Below are 13,375 nucleotides of genomic sequence, written 5' to 3' on the forward strand. Positions count from 1 at the left end.
CAGCTGATGAAGTTTTGTGGCCGACATGAGAATAGGGAAGAGGATAAGAAGTGTGTGTGTGTGTGTGTTGTATTCCCATTCAGATCAACAGGTGCCAGCTGCCATCTGTGAGAGACAGAGACTGCCTCTGTTCTCCCCCCCTCACTCAGTCACGCACACACACACACACACACACACACACACATTGACACACAGACACACACTTACTGGTCTCAGCCATGACCCACTGGCTACGCTACGTAATCTATGTCTCCATCTATACTGGAAGCCTGAATCAGTTGGATGCTCATTACATTTCATTTGCCTTCGTCAGTCTTTGTGTCTCTGTCTGTCCCTCTATCTATATTTCTCTCTTTCTCGGTCTGTGTTTTCCATTCTGTTAGCCTGTTCTGAGGTCCTGTTCACTGGGCTTGCCTACCCAGCCTTCCTTAACACTGATCTATCTGTATTTTGGCCACAAAACAGAGATGAGGTAGTGTGGTTTTGCTGGAAATCCAAAGCCCAGTCCATGCATGTTTGATGTCTGGCGTGCAGTCATACTTTTCACAAGGAGCACAGCCCATCTGGGAATCTTCTCTGTGACCCTCTACAGGGTCAGGGCCTGTGCAGCACTGTGACTGTACGTATAATTTCTGTTGCAGTATACAGTAGATTAGCCTGAACCCCCCCCCCCCCCCCCCCGACTATGGAAAACACATTTGAAGCACAGCGTTCTTTTGTTAAATTTGAAATATTAATTTCTAGCGCTCTGAGCACTTAAAGACATGCAAATATGTCAGTGCTGTCAGGAAACACTACATTGCGTCCTTTCCTTTCCAAATAACAGGAAAAAGCCGTGGCTGTGAGAGGCTCCCGGTGGACTCGTAACCTAAGGCTCCTTAGGTCGGATGTCCACTGCTGGTGTAAGGCCAACAACTTTCTGTCTGTCTGTCTCTTTCTCTCTGTCTCTCATTTCCTAGCTGGGGGAAACAATGACCACAAAACTAAGCCTACAAGTCAACCTAGACAGGGTACACGTACACACACACACACACACACACACACACACACATACATACACACACATATACACACTGCTGTGGGAGGTGAGACAAAGGCAGGCTGTAATGTGATGCTGTTTTTTCTAGCTAGCTGGACAAGCCATCTGGAACAGACACACAGTCACCGACACACATATAGACACACACACGCGCACACACACACACACACACACACATATACAGGATGTATACACACACAGGCAGGTGTGTCTGTCTGTACACCAGCTGGGCTTGTGTGTGTTGTTTAATTCTACTACACCACAGTTGTTGACAACAGTTGTTTGCTGATCTAAACATGTACAGAACACATACACACACACACACACACACACACACAGTCAGCTCGGCCTACACGAATAAACAACAGAGAGTAACTAACCCTAACCATCTACAGTAAATTCTATAAGAGCTTAGTTCCCATTCAGTTCTTCCTCTGTAGCAGCATTTCTTTATATATGGCTCCAGACTTAAAATGGATCCCTTCTTCACTGTTAGCAGTCTAGAGAGAGTTGTTATCATGCCATGAAAACCATGAAAATAGTCAGTCATAAACATGGCAGCAACATAAGAATATAGCAGCAATAAAACGGCTACATTCTTTCAACATGGTCATGAAATCCAGTCTAGATTTGAGTGAATTCAGTCTCACCCTGGATCCCGTCTCCCTTTCCCTCTCTCATCCAAATTACTTTATAGTATCATAGTACTTATTATTGTTATTGAGATATTGTCACATGTAGTGTGTAGGATCCATTCCTAGCTTTGAATTAAGAATGTTCCTTATGCAACATGATGGGCTTGAATCAGCAGATAAACTAATATTTACATTGCTATTTATAGTTTTTCTATCCATCAAACCCATCTTTGTCTTGCACCTTGTATTCTCTGATAAATATAAAAGTCACAACATAAAGTCCTTGAGAGTTGTTTTGGCCACAGGGAGAACTGAATAGGCTGCAAACCAAAGTCCAATACAAAGATGCTGCATATAAACTAACTGGTTATATTAATATTTTGATCAGAGAAGTTGAACACTGAGTCACAGCAATGCTTTTCACCCTGCACATTCTTAGGAAAGGGTTATCTTTGAACCTACAGTAGGCTAAGACAAGACGGCCTGAGTTATATGAGTAACCCTGCAAAATCTGGGCTAGTAAGGCAAAGTCAAGGTTAGCCTGAAGAATGTGCTGATGGAAAACATAGCCCAAGGCTAAAGGTAGAGTTAGTCCAAGGATAATAAAAAAAAAAAGTTCCTGTGTGCAGTTAACCAGGTTGTACAGTGTAGATAGTGCTGGGTTAAAGGTTTGGATGCAGCTAACACTGGGAAAGCTGGAGGGTTTTTCCCAGGTGTTTTTAAGCTAGCATGTACAGTCAACATTTCCCTCCAGCGCTCAAGTTCAAAAAGGAGAAAAATAACACTATCACTCTGACCTTTGCTCACTTGCTCGCTCTCTCTCTCTCTCTCTCTCTGTCTCTCTCTCTCACACACACACACACACACACCTTAAGCCTCTTTGCCAAGTACTATAGCCTACGCTAGCATAAGAGATTAGACTTTGTTTCATAGTGTCTTCAATTCAATTCAAAGCCTTAGCATGATAAGTCTTTAAACGCCAAAGTAGCACAAACAATCACACTTTCTCTCGTTCACTTACAGCATATTACTAAAAACAACTATAACCCTTTAATAAAGAAAGAGAAACAAAGATGGAATACATAATATCATAGCTCACTGTAAACTCACTATTGAGTACCACATACATTTTAAATCTCCAAGTGAATAGTAATGTTATTGTGATTTTACAGTAGGGACACACACACACACACACACACACACACACACACACGTCTCCCACCTAAGCGCAGACTCGGGGTCCTGGTTTGAGGAACACGGCGCACATAGTCCGTTTTTCGGCAACAGTTCCGCGTTGCTATGGTAACCCGTTAAAACCACTCCCTGGGACGCCTGCTGCTGACGACTCATGTTTCTCCTCCTTTTCTTCTTTCTTCTTCTGCTTGATGTACAGTTGACATCCAATCACCAGTGGATGGCAGACCAGTGGATGGCAGACTCCTCTATCTATCTATCTATCTATCTATCTATCTATCTATCTATCTATCTATCTATCTATCTCTCATCGCTTTCCGGTGAAGTGTTTTGTTGCCGACTCATGCTGACACCAAACTCTCCGGACGCCCCTCTTTCTTTTTTCCCTCCGGCTCCCTCTTGTTCCCGTCTTTCTTTACAACTTGTCTCTCTCTCTATCCGCCTGTCTCTCTCTGAGAAAGACGGAGCAGGACGGGGGCGGGGCTTACAGTTAGACTAGAGCACGGGGATTGGCTGAAACTAGAGGGAAAGGGTTACAGTATGCTTGATGAGTTTCATAGGTCGTGGCGCCTCCTGCTGTCCAAAGACGGTACTGACTCACCCTGGACAGTACTGTGTGGACGACTGCAATATTTCAACAGGGACTTTTTCAAAATGTGTCTCTAGAATTTAATAGCGACAATACTATACTTTATATAATGTTTTAAAAATCTCATCTGAAATCACATTATTTGCTGTAAATTCACATCTGCTTTCTTCAGATTCCCAAATCCTTCTCATTTTTACACATTGCATATCTATCAGCCATTGCATTTCATATTTTGGCATACTCTCATATTGTGTGCGTGTGTGTATATATATATATATACTTTTTTTGTCTTATTTTCATATCATACATATTCCACACTCATTCTGTCTTTGCCTCAGTAAGTACGGCTGTTATCTTGCACACCCTTATAATGTTGTAATCCTTTTTTCCATGTATGTTTGATATATTCTAGTTTTTGCTCCAGTTTTCTGTTCATGTTCTATTTTTTCTCAGCCATATCATATTAGTGTTTGCTGCTGCAATAACCCAATCTCCCCATGGGGATCATTAAAGTTTCCCTTTATCTTACAATAATATTCGGACTTATACTTTCGCTGTGATTTTTGCATAGATACATTATAGGATGTTATAGCATTGCTATAGTCCCATTTCATAAGGGGATGATAAGCTTGTGTGATGAGAATTATCACACAAGCTTATAAATAATAATTCATTGTTTGGGATCATAACACAACATTTGTGAATGTTACACACCTGAACCAGCAGCAAGAGTTAAAAATGCAATGCAAAAATGCAAAAAAATACATTTCGCATATATGTTTAGATATACATTTCAAAATATACAAAATTGGCCAAAGAAAGGTATTTGAACATGTCGATGACACTCATTTGAAGTATTATTGGACACTGATAGTACATTGTTCTGTACAGGTTCTGTTCACATTTATCTGCAAGTCTGTCCAAATATTGATTAAATGTTAAATGCTACATTTGAGCATGACTGTGCATGAGTATTTAGGCTGAGGCATCCTGCTACAGTTGGTCACATACTGAGATACAAACTGCCACTAAAACTGACCAGGGGGCACACACATACACCTGCAACATACATTCACAAACATGGGTCAGGGAGTGCAGGCGTGCACACACATCAACAAAAATGTGCACACAGGAATGTATGAATGCACACACCAATGTACAACCCCAACTCAGAAAAAGTTGGGGTATGGAAAATGCAAATAAAAAAAGAAAGCAGTGATTTCTAAATGTACTTTGACTTGTATTTCATTGCAGACAGTATGAACGCAAGATATTTCATGTTTTGTCTGGTCAACTTCATTTCATTTGTAAATATACATCCATTCCTGCCATTCAGGCCTGCAACACATTCCAAAAAAGTTTGAATGGGGGCAATTTAGGGCTAGCAATGAGGTAAAATAATTAAATAATGATGTGATTTGAAACAGGTGATGTCAACAGGTGATTGTAATCATGATTTGGTACAAAAGCAGCATCCAGGAAAGGCCTAGTCCTTTAGGAGCAAAGATGGGCCGAGGATCGCCAGTTTGCCAACAAATGCGTGAGAAAATTATTGAAATGTTTAAAAACAATGTTCCTCAAAGAAAGATAGGAAGGGATTTGGATATTTCACCCTCTACGGTGCATAACTTAATTACAAGATTCAAGGAATCTGGAGGAATTTCAGTGCGTAAAGGGCAAGGGCGCAAGCCTAAGCTGAATAACTGCGCTCTCCGATCCCTCAGACGGCACTGCATCAAGAGCCGTCATTCATCTATAAGCGATATAACCACATGGGCTCAGGATTACTTTGGCAAACCTTTTTCAAGCACTACAATACGTAGTTACATCCACAAATGCCAGTTAAAACTTTACTGTGTCCAGAAGCGCCGTCGACTTCTCTGGGCTCGGAGGCTCTGGGATGGACCATCACACAATGGAAACGTGTATTGTGGTCAGACGAATCAGTATTTCAGGTCTTTTTTGGAAGAAATGGACGCCGTGTGCTCCGGACCAAAGAAGAAAGGGACCATCCAGACTGTTACCAGCAACAAGTCCAAAAGCCAGGGTCTGTCATGGTATGGGGTTGTGTCAGTGCCCTTGGCAAAGGTAACTTATACTTCTGTGATGGCACCATTAATGCCGAAAAGTACACACACTCTCTTGCTCTCTAATTCACACAGTTTTCCTTACCTGAGCTGGAGGTAGTAGGCAAGTTTGGAGACCATTGTGTGTGTGTGTGTTTGTCCAGTCAAACGTCCAGTCTTTCAGAGAGCATGACACACTGACCACGTGCTGGGAGATGGTGTTGAGACACACACAGACACACACTGAGATAAGTGGATTAGTCACAGGAGGCAATCATATTTCTCCATTCCTCCCTTCATACCTCCCCACTTCTGATCCCCTGCCCTCCTCCCTTCCCTTCCCTCCTCTCCTCTCCACTCCTCCAGTACCTGCAGCTCTCTCCCTCCTCCTATCCTTTCAATTCCTCCTTCTTTCTCTTCCCTCCTTCCATCCCTCCCTCATTCTGCCCCACCATGTTTCCTACCACACTTTGCTCTCAACTCCTCTATCTGCCCCCCCCATCCCCTCATCCACTTAATCTTATTAAGTGATTGCTGTCTGTACTGTTACATCCTCCTCCCGCTGAACAACAACTTTTTACATGGCCTCCTGCCCATGTTACAACACCTTTAATCTCTACCCATGTGCCGCACCTGCTGATATTACATCACGTTTTATATCCTCATCCACAACAGAAGACTTTTTAAAATCTCTACCTGACCACAAACAACATATTCTGTATCCTCACCCCTATTACTACACATTTTGAAGATGATGCATATTTATAAAAGTAACATATTTGATTATCAGGAGGCCAATAGAGCTCAATTTGCACTGCTGCAAGGGGTTTATTAATAAATCAACCTAGTTCCTGCCTGTCTTCATTCTGCCAGTTCTAGTTAGTTTTAGATGATTTATATCACACTTAAGAAACAAAACAATTCAGTATAAGGCAAATTATACAGGAGAGGTAAAACAATATGAGCATCTTCAAAACGAACAGTAATGTCACTATCAACCTCAAGGGGGAGAGAGAGCTCAGGGGAAAGGATAACCCTAACCCTAAACCAGTGACTGGATTATGAACATCCAGCTCATGTGCTTAGTTACCAATTTATCTAAAGAAAGGCAAGAGATGTGTTTGTAGTGAAAAACATTTTTTTTTTATTATTATTATCTCAACAGTGATCAGCACGCAGGAAAATGTTGAAACATTATTAACACAAAAATAGAAATAATATTTAGGGAGTTTAAAGCGAGAAGGTGACAACTTCATAGAAATATAGCCACTCAAAACAAAACAAAACAAAAAAAAAATTACTCCCCTTGGGATTCGTTGCAAATATTGTCCTGCCACATTATTTAGAAATGTGGGGTGGTAGTAATTCAAGTGAGGAACGATTTCAAGTAATCGTTCCTCTTCAGTTGATGAGCTACGTTACCTCACTGACAAAAATCTGTTGAACATTTCCAGTTGACAAGCTGAAAACCTTTTAGAGAAACGAACTGTATAAACATCAGTACAACATTCTGTCCTTCGCGACATTAACAAAAACACAAACGTTTTTTTTTTTTACGTTATTATTATGTAGAATCTCCAATGATGAAGAGAAAATTTGCTGTTCACCTGGAAAGTTGCTTTTTTCTCCATCATCTGCAACACATAATCTTTTTATTAATCATTTCACATCATCTTTCTTTGCTTGTTTCATTATAATCACCGCCCTAGTTATGTAGTGCTATACTGTAGGTCAAATCACCCCATTCACGGGTGGGCTAGACAGGTTACATGTGTTTACATCCAGTGAATTTGTCTTCTTGTGCGTTCACATCATCATCAGGTCATCAACTACATTCTACAATATAATCATGCAGTCGTCATGCTCTCGGTGTGTTAATCAATGAGACACTGTAGCATTTACTTTATCTTGTACTGTCAAAGCAGTGCTAATGTTTCCAAGGCGTCAGAAGCAACCACCTGTCAAACAAGAGGCACTTGAGCTGTCTAATGACCTGCCATAATCACAATGATATATTAAACATGACTTCTGCTAGGAATGCCATTAATTAAGCTAATCAATGCATTAATTAGCAAATATTTATATGTCAACAGACGGTATTAAATATGAACTCCATATCTTAAAGCATTAAGGAGTTATACTGTAGTTGTTTCAAGAAAATCAGTTATTCCTCATTAATATGCAAATTTATTTAAATTCCTATCATGTATTCTTGGGTTATTGTGTTCACAAGAATATGTCTACATACAGACAGACACAACCATGATGACATAATGTACCATGGTGGTGGGACATAAAAAGTCGCAAGATAATGTACTGATGTTGATGCATTCCAGCCAGTGATAATTTAAAAAAACTAATATATAGTACTAATATATATGTATATATATATATGAAAGATAAAACAAATTTTCAATTTGATTCAATTCAATTTTGATAGCCTTTTAACATTTAAGACAGACAGAAACACAGACAGACTGACTAGATACTAAATCAATGCTGAGGAGCTGTACGTACACCCTCCCTGTTAAAGCCCAGATATCTCCAGTTAAGCCCAAACACCACAGCTGCCAGTATTCTCAAACAGTGATTTGGAGCCGGTGAGCTGGAACATCAGTGGACAGAGTTCCTTACCTTTTTACCTCGTCTTTACGTCTTCACTGGGCCCTTGAAGTCTTTGAACATCTTTGAGTACATGTCTTTCTGTTTGTCCAAGCTCTCTTTATAGCATCTGGAAAGTGATAATGATTTCAAATATATCCTTAGAGTGGCTAAAGTGCATTAACTGACACCAAATATGTCATACAGCAAGGACAGGTAAAAACCAGTATTTTAAGCCTTGATTTTGCATCCATCCCCTGTAGTGACTATTTTTTAAGTCAAGCCACTGGGCCAGACTCTCCTGACTTTTATGATCATCTTCACATGGATGCATGCCCATTCTAATCTTATTGACAATGTCCAAAGAATCATCTTACATGGCCGCTTTCCTCAGCAGGTTGTTGATGTCGCTGTCAAAGGGCTTCTTTGCTTGAGCAATCACGAGGCAACCCTGAGCGCTCTCATAGTCATGCAGCTCCAGGTAGGCCTGAGAAGGATGAAATCAGTCAGAATAATACAATAATCTTTATTTACAGAACACTTAACAAAACACACACTTTACAAGATAAATAAAAATGTGAACAATGAAGAAAAAGCCTTTGTGTTTTTAAGTGTTTTACAGGAGGACACTGAGTTTGCTAGAGCATTGCTGTTTGAACTGATATGGGAATAATAAAAATGTTTTGGTAGCATTTGCAGTGTTTCATTAAAAAGAGGAACGCAAACTGCAGAAATGCTCCAGGGATTGAAAGTTTGAATACTGCCTCTGGCTCCGTCTGTGCTGTTATCATCCCCGTGTTTTGTTTTCTTTTCCTCCCACACAACTTTAAATTTAAAGACTCAGCACTGCACAATTGATTTTCAAAGAAACAAATCATTTGAACTCAATTTTAAAAATTCTGGTGGTTTGAAGAAAAGCGCAGTCTGACCTGTCCACAACGGAAGAGAGCCTTTGTGTTGTCGGAGTCTATTTCCAAGGCCTTGTTGGCGTATTTGAGGGCTTTGTTGGGGCTTTCCAGGCGGAGCTCGGTGAGGGACAGGTTCATGTAGACGGGAAGCAGAGCCGTCTTGATCCTCTCTCTCTCCCCGTCATCCTCCGTTTCCCTGTTCTCCAGCAACGTCATCGCCTGTTGGCCGAGAGGAGAGGTCATTCTAAATTACTACTAAGATAGTTTCGTCTTTTTCGGCACTCGTCATCTTCCACACACACACTTACTAATTGGCACACATTTGCAAAAAATAAATAAATTCAACTGCCATCCATTTTGGATGCAAGTAGAATTAAAATTTCCCCCGGCTAAAATGTTTTCTAAGTATAGCATCTCAGTGGCAAGTTCATAGTCTAAAAGTAAAATAAAGCAGGAGTAGATGAATTTCCCTTTAGAAATTACTGGGTGTTGTAGGTCTCAAAACATATAAATAACTTGATCATTGGGCACATTTCAAGTACTGGGTTTGTTTTACATGCTGTACCTGTTTGTAGCGATCTTTGGCGTTGTCGTAGCGGCTCTGTTTGAAGCAACGGTTGCCAAAGCTGCGCTGTGTGTTGACCACATCGAGCAGCGTGGACAGAGGGACGGTGTTCTGCTCCTCCTGACAACACAGAAAGGCAACGGGAATTAGCCAGCGACACCAACTGAAATCCTCCGAAAGCACTTTGACTTCAGGTCTACATTATTTTAGCTATTGAGAAGTTTTGTATAGTTGCACTAAAAGGCAGTGACCTCATCAGGGGCTTAACCCAAAGCAGACAATTTATACTACTATGTATAGAATTTTTCATTTTTGAAAATGAGATGATGTTTGTATAGGTTGAAGCCTGTAGCCTTAGAGTATGAATGAACCTTTTTGTTTCCCAAAACTTGCATCTTTCATATCTTTCATAGAAAAGGAAATAGTACGTGTTCCTGAGTTTCCTATAGCTGAACAACTCAAAAATGAAAATACATTAATAGATGTAAATATATATATAAGTTTCTGGCAGTACCAATAGAATCAGCACTTGCTACTTTCAAGTGAGAGAGGAATGTCTCAAGTAATCTCCTACCCCAGGAGCCCGGTAGAACAGTACGCTCAGACTGTGACAACAATAAGACAGCTTTAGCCTCCGTACCGGACTCATTGCAACAAAGTCGTCCACTTGGCCCGAGTCGAGGAAGTCGAGCACCTGGACCTCGTACAAAACCATGGCACTAGGAGGAATGAACGGGGGGCAACCCATGTCCCCGTAGGCGTACTGGGGCTGGAAGAGGAAACGAGAGAACTCTCCTTTCCGCATGGTCAGCAGACCCAGCTCCAGACCGGCCAGCGTCACATCTGTGAAGCGTGGACAAAGGAAGGACTAAGAGTATAAAGATGGTAGCTTCCTGGGTTCATGTCAATACTTTTGTTTGTGCATATCCCAGAATACAAACCATCCAAATGTCAACAGCTAGATAGACAGACAGACACACAGATAATCCAAAGCTTAATATTCAATATATCAGTTAATTAATGGTCATTTGAGAGGCTGTAATTTCTCAATCAGAGACAAAGTTACTCCTGATGGCCTACAGGAACGACTGACCTCTCCCTAACTTCATCATGCGAGGGTACTTCAGGTTACTGGTGGTGTCGAACGGCTGGTCAGAGTATTCCAGGAAACCAGAGAAATGCACTTTGAAGGAAGGAAGAATAGGTTTTGGTTGAACAACATGATTGACAAGTAACACTTCACTCAAGAGGTTTTAGAATGGAAAATGCTCATATAGATACTTGATACTGAGGCATGTTGGGGTACAGGCGGGCCTTCTCCAGGTTGGACCACCTCCTTCAGGATCCCTCCATCTCCCAAGACGTCCTCCATCTGCTGGCCCAGCCGATCAAAAGGGCTCTGGATAGGTAATAAAAGCCTTACAATGACTCCACACTGTTTTGACAATCAAGTCAAACTGTGTGAAACTGCATGTAAACTCATAAGCAATAGCCAATGCAAAAGTTATAAAATGTCTCTCCAGTTTTGTAAAAAACTGCCTCATTACGTATTCTCAAAACAAATAGGATCTACAGTATGTCCAAAAGGAAGAAGAAGAAGTTAACTACTTTTTATCTTCATATTTCACCGCTTAAAGAGATGTGTGTATGGAGAAAACAAGATGTTAAACCAAAGGATTTACTCAGTTTAATTAAGATGAAACCTTTTTCCTCTGTCATGTAACTTGATTGGTGGGCCACTGATTTGGCACAGCACCAGAATATTTTCTTTAGGTTAACTGGACCATCCATCTCCCCAAGAAAAAAAAACTGCGGGCTCTTGCAATTTGGAAATCGTAATAACATAATATCTTTCAGCAGCATTCTGTCACTGTGGTATTTAAAATATGAGCTTTCATAAATTATTTACATCTATAATTAATATAGCATACATGCTTAAGGAGTCAGCATGACATCTCTCCCTAGTTGCGGGGTTGCGTTCAGAGCGTGATTACACAAGGGGGCAATTAATCCTTCACTGGCTTTTATTATAGTGATTTTTCTTTCAGTTTATTGCATCCCAAGATAAACAGCGGAATAACCCATCTACATATTAAATATGTATTTAGAATGTACTTCATATTTTAAAACACATGGTGGCACCAGAGCAATTTCTAAAGCTAAGCAGCTTTAATAGGCCTATTATCTCTGGTTACTTTTATTTAAGTATTTTGATAAATGTTAAAATCTAAGGTTCAGAGGGAATATCAGATAAACAGCTGAATTCTCTGATATAATTTCAATTTACAGACAAATTTAGGATAGTGTTCCAGTTATCATCCACAACCATTACTAATCATTCTTTCAAAATGTGTAAAACATTTATGTGTGCATACTCTTACAGATCAAATGCTTTTTATGCCTTCAAACATATTTCTGATTAATTAAACCATTGCATTCAACCATTTCAGTAGCTAATGAAATACAGTTGCCATTCTTGTATCAACATTGCTATAATCCCATTACATCTAACTTTAGTCTCCTACTCCTCATCCTTGTTTGAGACATTTAGTGGACTGACTTGCATTCCAAGATCAGAAACCAACCAGTAGACTATACAATACAACTTAAATCAAATTGTACTTTAGTTCATCTTTATGAAATCAATCAATCTAGCACATGTGTATGTTAACCTTAGACTGAGTTCATGTCTCTGCACATGTAAGGCCCCTGCTGACACAAATCTAATTTGATTAATTTAAAAGGGGAATGTCACCCATTATAAGAATTCACATGTTATTTCTGTGCCCCGGGACAGTTCCAATGTATGTATTTTTGCATCACTCTTTCCTAAAGCTAGAAATCAGAGAACCATTGAATTTGTGATTAGGGCTGCAACTAACAATTATTTTTTATTGTTTCATTGATTAGTTGTTTGGTCTATAAAATGTCAGAAAATGGTGAAAAATGTTGATCAGTGTTTCCCAAAGCCCAAGATGACGTCCTCAAATGTCTTGTTTTGTCCACAACCCAAAGATATTCAGTTTACTGTCATAGAGGAGTAAAGAAACCAGAAAATATTCACATTTAAGAAGCTGGAATCAGAAAATTTTGACTTATTTTTCTTACAAAATTTGTGATGTAACTGGGATGTAAAATGAGGGGCTGCTCCATAGACAGTGTTTATGTTCTAGCATTGCCAGTAGGTATGAACTAGAATTTAAACCTAATTTGGGCTAAATAACTCACACAAAAATCTTATGGATCAAAAAAAACTCCTGCTCCATTCATTGTCTTTGGAGCAATGTCAGATTTTACATCCCAGTGACATCACATATTCAAGGGTTATTATCATACATCCATGGTTATTATCCAGTTTCTAGCTTTAGGAAAGGAAAGAGTGGTGCCTGTTCACAAGTATTGACTGAACGATCCTGGGACACAGGAATAGGTCAATGTAAATTCTTAAAATGGGTGGCAGTGGCAGTCCCCTTTAATTTACAAGCTAACCTGTAATGTAATGCGGTACAAGTGCAACATTTCATAACAATTATTTGAGGCTGCAACAGGAAGATAAAAGGCAGAGATTGTTGCTTGTCTAAAAGTTATATGTAGCTTGCGTCACTCAACTTAAAGGTATTTAACGTTAGCTAGCACCGACATACACATTTCCTTGCTAACATTTAGCCGAGGCTAACGTTAATTAGCTAGCTTGTTAACTTACCTGAGTGTTGGTCCTCAGGCGCTCTTCAGCGTCTAACATCAGTCTGATTCTGGATATCATTCCGTTTCCCGACAT

The 13,375-nt window shown here is 40.0% G+C and overlaps 2 protein-coding genes across 2 annotated transcripts in view; both read right to left on the reverse strand.

The window, feature by feature from the left end:
- arhgap18 (Rho GTPase activating protein 18) overlaps positions 1 to 3,298 on the reverse strand; it is a 22,909-nt gene extending 19,611 nt beyond the window's left edge. Inside the window, exon 1 of the mRNA XM_071517237.1 lies at positions 2,897 to 3,298. Coding sequence (XP_071373338.1) covers positions 2,897 to 3,024 — 128 coding nt within the window. The 5' untranslated portion in view covers positions 3,025 to 3,298. The remainder of the gene's footprint in view (positions 1 to 2,896) is intronic.
- Positions 3,299 to 8,172: 4,874 nt separating this feature from the next.
- Positions 8,173 to 13,375, reverse strand: fkbp6 (FKBP prolyl isomerase 6). The gene is made up of 8 exons (XM_071517235.1): positions 13,301 to 13,375; positions 10,879 to 10,996; positions 10,691 to 10,780; positions 10,238 to 10,440; positions 9,598 to 9,717; positions 9,054 to 9,251; positions 8,502 to 8,611; positions 8,173 to 8,254 (listed from the first exon to the last, which is right to left on the reverse strand). The coding sequence occupies exons 1-8, from the start codon at positions 13,373 to 13,375 to the stop codon at positions 8,173 to 8,175; spliced, it is 996 nt and encodes a 331-aa protein (XP_071373336.1).

Source organism: Centroberyx affinis, unplaced genomic scaffold, assembly GCF_046629955.1.
Source record: "Centroberyx affinis isolate AG114_WGS23_722 - 3 ecotype Tasmania unplaced genomic scaffold, CSIRO-AGI_Caff_v1 ptg000478l_1, whole genome shotgun sequence".
Lineage (NCBI taxonomy): Eukaryota > Metazoa > Chordata > Actinopteri > Beryciformes > Berycidae > Centroberyx > Centroberyx affinis.